A 6,000-nucleotide genomic window follows, 5' to 3' on the forward strand; every position below is an offset into this window, starting at 1 on the left:
TTGGCCCTATCTCTCAATTGTGAGCAATAACTTTAAAAAAAACATCATAGTGTCCGGATCCAGATCTTCTCCAAAATCTCATGAATTCGTCCTTGTCACACGTCCATCCTGCCCACCAAGTGTCGGCCGAATCCGTCAATAACTTTTTTGAGATATCCTGCTCATAGACAAACAGACAGGGCTGAAAACATAATGTCCGTCCATCTTCGGTGGCGGAGATAATGAACAGAAATTCCCAGCCTGGGTGGAGATTCATGTGACGCGTCACTTGCGAAGCAAGGAGAGAAAGATATTGTTAGCTTACATTGCTGTTGCTCTAAGTTTGTTCAAGATGAAGATGGTGTCACAACTTCATGAAGACCACCAAGCCTCATTATGGGAGATAAAAATGTGTCGAGAGAGCATGAGCACTTATCCAAAATATTACAGACATTTACATTTTGACACAGACAGGATTCATTTTGTGTGTGTGGGGAGGTGTAAGGGGAGGGGGGGGGGGTTGAAAGGAGATGAGAGTGAGGAGTAGATGGGAAGGAGAACAAAGAAAAGAAGGAAGTTCAGCAAGAAAAGCCATATGTGCCGGGCTCACAGACATGTAACATCACAATAGAAGTATATAAAGCCAGTAAACAGACCAAGAGGAATAGGAATGAAGACATGAGATGTTTAGTGGACAGGCGAGCTCAAAAATTTATTATAATGGCAGTTTGATAAAGCTGGGTCTCCAAATAAGGGGACACAATAAGGTATGAAGAGATCATTTGTGGAATCCCCCACCTGTAACATGGAAACTCTATGGTTGACGAATCTGCAGCCTCCAGTTCTTTCACCACAACTTTGTCCAAAAACCATCCTGAGCTACCCCCTCTGCCATCATGGCCGATTCGTACACGGAGAATGCGTTTTAGACATACCGCCTCGATTATGAACTCATCGGCCTGGTGGTTTGGGTGTTGGGAAACGAGGAATAAAAAAAAATGGTGAACGTTTTGGCAATGATTGTGATAAATGTGACAAAGACACACACAAAAAAAAAATTTAACAAAAGAATCAAAATGGCTGCAACACTTTGAACAAAGGAAAGGAGTAAACAATAGCGCAACATTGTTCATTTGAAGTGGTGTAGTCGCGACAGGCCTTACATTAGACCTCTCAAACTTGTTCACATTGTTCCTGCTATTGTAGAGCATTCGGTCACCAGTATCTCCTTGCTCACCAAACAGGCAAATAAAGACATTGGCGTCGGTTCCTCCTCCTCCTTTGTTTCCCGTATAAATTGTCACCTTGTATTGAACCACTGAAGACAAGTCACAGGTTATATATTGGTCAGGACTCGCTAAAATACATCAGCATCATGGTATAGGGTTTAGAAAGCTACCAGATCCACTTGCAATTTTGTAAGTACATTTTTCAAAAATAGAAAGCCACCGGTGGAACATGTAGGTCCGCCGCAAGAAAATGAACGAGCAGTTGCAGAGGTCAGGCTATATGGATAGAATCAACAAAACGTTGGTCAAACGATGCGAGCTGTCATGGAAAACACCTCTTGAAAAAAGTCGTACTTTTACTCTGACGAAGGATTAACGCCTGAAGTTCAGCTTCTCGTTTCCCATGGGATTAGCATACCTCAATGTACGTCTTCTTGATTTCATCCATTGTTCTACCTGTGGGGCTGACAAGATGGCCTTGGACCTAGAGGCATGCACACTCGCCTCTAAGCTGTCTTGCAAGGGTTTGAATCCCAACCCAGCTATAAAATGTCATCTCGGTGTTTCACAGGCAGGGTGATTCATCAAGGTGTATGTTGTCCCTTGGATAGATGTGAAACGGACATCCTGTCCGCCAGAATTAATTGGTTCGTGATCAGCAGGAAAAAAAAACAAATTGTTACATGAGAGACTTGATGTTATTGCTTTCAAAGAGCCACAAGCTTCACAACAAGTGTGACACGTGACAAGGTACCGATATCATGCATCAAATTTACTGAAATGAAAAAAAAAATTGAGACATAAGTGGGCTTTTTGACCTTTTTTGGAACTGTCAAATGTTTGAATCATCATTAAGATTAATTTTTTTAACAACCCCGGTGTAATACGAGGTGAAAAGGCGGAATAAAATATCCAATGAAGAAAAAAGAAAGGGGATGGAACAATATGTAATGAGAATGCACCTGAGAGAGGTGCTGACTCATGGCATTACTTTCTCTTCCAGCAAGTCATGGTTATTTTGTGATTTGTGCCATAATATATTTTGAGAAGTGAACTAAATCTCTGCATGCATGTTCCCAGAAAGTAGAGAGGAAACACATTTCTTCCATTCAGTTCATCCTCTCATTGTGACTTACAGATTTCGTTTATAATGGAGTATTAGAACTGTTGTTTTGGGCATTCATGTTTTGTTTTTTTTCACCTGCGACATGTGACTGTGACAAAGGATTAAAGACTGGAACGCAGCTCGTCAGATCAGACCAGATTAGATCTGTGACTTGCTGCAGGTACCATGTAAACCTCTACTAACCTGTTTCATGGTCGGGGTGGCGGCGACTGAACCGTCTCACCCACCAGGTTTCTTGGTCAGGAGCGGGTATGGATATGGACACCCAGCAGGATTAAAAACAAAGCCTGTCAAAGGGCGGATGAGCTCCTTGTAAGCCAACGGCCATCCATATCTAGAACCCAACTGTGCCTGCGGACGTCCTCCTGCAGTTGGGTTTCTATTTTTTAGGAGGTTGGTGGCAGGATTTGCACTCCAGCCATGGTAAAACCCTACACTTCACAAAGCACAAGAAAAATGCAATGAAAATCGAAAAAAAAATTGGATGCTGCTTCCCTCCGCAAGGCAGCTCACGGGATGGCAGGATTTGGGCAAACCTTCGGGACCTCCACTCTTTGATGACAGGAGGGAAACCACAGGATAGCCTTCTCAGGTTACATTGCTGTAAGGTGTGTCAGGGTGGTGCTGAGGTGTCGGTGTCGTCCACCAAACCAGTCTCCTAGGGTTAACCTGAAGCTGTCCCTTTGGGTTGGTGCTTGGAATGTTCTATCCCTAAGAGAGGATGATCACCTGTCTCTGATATCATCTGAGCTCAAGCGTTTGAACATCAGTATTGCAGCACTCTCTAAGGTTCAGAGACCGCATTGCGGTGAGATCATGGCAGGTGGTTGCACCAACTATTGATGTGGTCGCCCTGATGGTTACCATGCCCGAGGAGTTGCTGTGGCTGTGTCCATTAAGTTGATGCCAATTATAATTGGGGTAACACCGGTCAACGAGCGTCTTAGGAGATGAAGAATTTGTCACTCCTTGGGTGTCGTTTCCCTGGTCTCTGCAGATGCTCCGACTGAGGCGAGTGACCTTACCGTGAAGGATGCATTCTGTGCCAGGCTCGAGTCTGTGGTTGATCAGTGCCCTCGGCGAGATACTCTTCTAGTCTTGGGGGATTTCAATGCATCGACTGGAACCGATAGGGATGTTTATGAGACGTGTGTTGATCCCCATGGGTTTGGAACAGTGAACCAGAATAGCACTAAGTTCCTTGACTTTGCAAGATGTCATGGACTTAGAGTGGCTGGTTCATGGTTTCAGCGCCCACAAGCTCATCGCTGGACTTGGTATTCTAACGCTGCCAGTGTGGCAAAGGTGATTGACCATGTGCTTGTTGATGATCGATGGAGGATGATCCAGAACTACAGGGTATACCGGAGTCCTCAATTCCTCAATACCAACCACAGGCTTGTGGTAGCAACTCTGAAGATGCAGCTTAAATCCAGGAGAATGGTTCCATCCCAGCCTCAGCTAGATGTTGGCAAGCTCAAGAATGAGAGGGTAGCTGAGGAGTTTGCGAACAAGCTGAGTGGAGATTTGGGGGGATCTGGGTACTTTGGGGGATCCTGAGGAGTTGTGGGGTGCCTTCAAGACCACCATCCTTGATGTTGCCGGTGGATGTCGTGGAACTCACCGTTGGGCGAAGAAGAATTTTGTCTCTCAAGGGACACTGGATATCGTTGACCAGAGACGCAGGACCAGGCTTAACAGCAGAGCTAATCTGTTCGGGGAGTTGAGGCATAAAACTGCACGTGCGCTGAGGGTGGGCAAGGAGGCCTATGTGTGAGGAATCTGTGAGGGGGTAGAGCATCACCTGTTGTCAAGTGATTCTTATCCTGCTTACAGGGGAATTTCCGCATTACGTTCATCCAAGCCCATCCCTTGGTGTACTGCATTTATCGTGGAGGATGGTGGGCTCTTGACAGAGGAGTCCAAAGTGAAGGCCAGCTGGGCCGGTTACTTTGATTGGCTGCACCAGACTGATCCACCAGCTGTCGAGTTGGTCATCAGGGGAGTTACTATCCCTATTGTTGACCCTTCAATCTGCTGTGATCCACCTTCGCTTTTGGAAACACAGGCTGCGGTGAACCGGTTGAAATGGGGGTAAAGCTCCAGGGATCTGTGTCATCCATGCTGAACTTCTCAAGGCTGGTGGAAATGCTGTACTCATGTCATTGCATGCAGTTCTGTGCTCTGCCTGGAACACAGGCATCATCCCAACTGGCTGGAAGAGGGGCCTTGTTCTCCCTCTCTGTAAAGGGAAGGGTGATCGTCAGGACGCAAGGGAAGGGTGACGCTGCTCTCTGTGCCAGTCAAGGTCTTCACGCGGATAATTCTTGAGAGGGTTTGCCACCATCTGCTTGAGCACCAGTGACCAGAGCTGGTCAAGCTTCACACCAAAGAGGTCAAAGATTAACCGTATCCTTGCTCTTCGGGTCCTCACCAAACGCAGTTGAGAGTTTCGGCAGGGGCTGCTTGCAGCTTATGTTCATCTCTGTAAAGGGTTCAATTCAGCAAGTCGGGATGCCTTCTGGAGGATGATCGGTTTTCATGGGGTGCCACCAAAACTGATTAATCTGTCTGAACTGCACCCTGGTACTGAGAGTGCTGTGAGATTGGGTGATACCAGCTCCGACTTATTTCCAGTTGTTACTGGAGTACGTCAGGGGTGTTTGCTGACCCCAAACTTTTCAGTGCTTGTATGGACTGGATTCTGGGGTGGTCGTCAGAGAGAACAAGCTGCTATGCATCGTTTGGGAATGCCAAGATCTCTGACTTTGATTTCGCAGATGATGCAGTCACCTTTGCAGAGACTCTAGATATCCTTTTGGGGGCCTTCGTGGTGCTGAATGAGGAGTCAGAGCCACTGGGATTATGGGTTTCCTGGGTCAAAACTAATATCCAGGCTTTCAATGACATCTTGGATGCTGCTATCTTGTCTGTACCTGTTTGTGGTGAGGATGTTGAGGTCACGGAGAGATTCGCTTTCCTTGGCAGTCATATTAATGTCTCTGCCAGCTGTGAGTCAGATGTCAATAGACCTCTAGGTCAGGCCTGGGGAGTCATGGATTCACTGGATAATGGTGTGTGGCACTGTTGCTACCTGTGCAGGAGGACGAAAGTCTGAGTCTTCAGGTCCTTGGTGCTTCCAGTCTTGCTCTATGGATGTGAAACTTGGACTCTGACCAGGGATCTGAGATGGAGACTTAATTCCTTTGGTACCAGGTCTCTTTGGAGAATCCTTGGCTGTCGCTGGTCAGACTTTGTGTCCAACGAGCGGTTGCTGAGAGAGACTCAAATGAGATTTGTTACCTGTATAGTCAATGAGCATCAGTTGCAGCTGTATGGACATGTGGCTCATTTTCCTGATGCTGATCCTGCTCACCAGATTCTCTCAGCAAGGGAGCCTCATGAGTGGAGGAGGCTAATGGACTGACCACATGTCTTGTGGTTGCAGCAGGTTGATCGGCATCTCAAGGAGATGGGGATGGGCCAGGCATCTGCCTGGGGGATGGCCAGACGGAGACCCTTGGAGTAGACAGAAAGTGGACGCAGCGACGCGCTACTCCGGCGCATGCTCCCATACCTGACCTGACCAGACCTGACCTGACATGTGGCAGTTCTTCAAGAGCTCAGCCATTGCTGTTGTCATTGGTGTTGTTCTTGTTGGGGTTC

At 46.9% G+C, this 6,000-nt stretch overlaps 1 protein-coding gene across 1 annotated transcript in view; it reads right to left on the reverse strand.

Annotated features, from left to right (window-relative positions):
* Positions 1-6,000, reverse strand: part of LOXHD1 (lipoxygenase homology PLAT domains 1) — a 197,872-nt gene that overhangs the window by 145,687 nt on the left and 46,185 nt on the right. Inside the window, exons 13-14 of the mRNA XM_085849094.1 lie at positions 1,143-1,297; positions 778-938 (exon numbers count right to left, since the gene is read on the reverse strand). Of these exons, the coding sequence (XP_085705220.1) occupies positions 778-938; positions 1,143-1,297 (316 nt within the window). The remainder of the gene's footprint in view (positions 1-777; positions 939-1,142; positions 1,298-6,000) is intronic.

Source organism: Eptatretus burgeri, chromosome 12, assembly GCF_056783735.1.
Source record: "Eptatretus burgeri isolate ZD-2024b chromosome 12, Ebu_testis_v1, whole genome shotgun sequence".
Taxonomy (NCBI): Eukaryota; Metazoa; Chordata; class Myxini; order Myxiniformes; family Myxinidae; genus Eptatretus; species Eptatretus burgeri.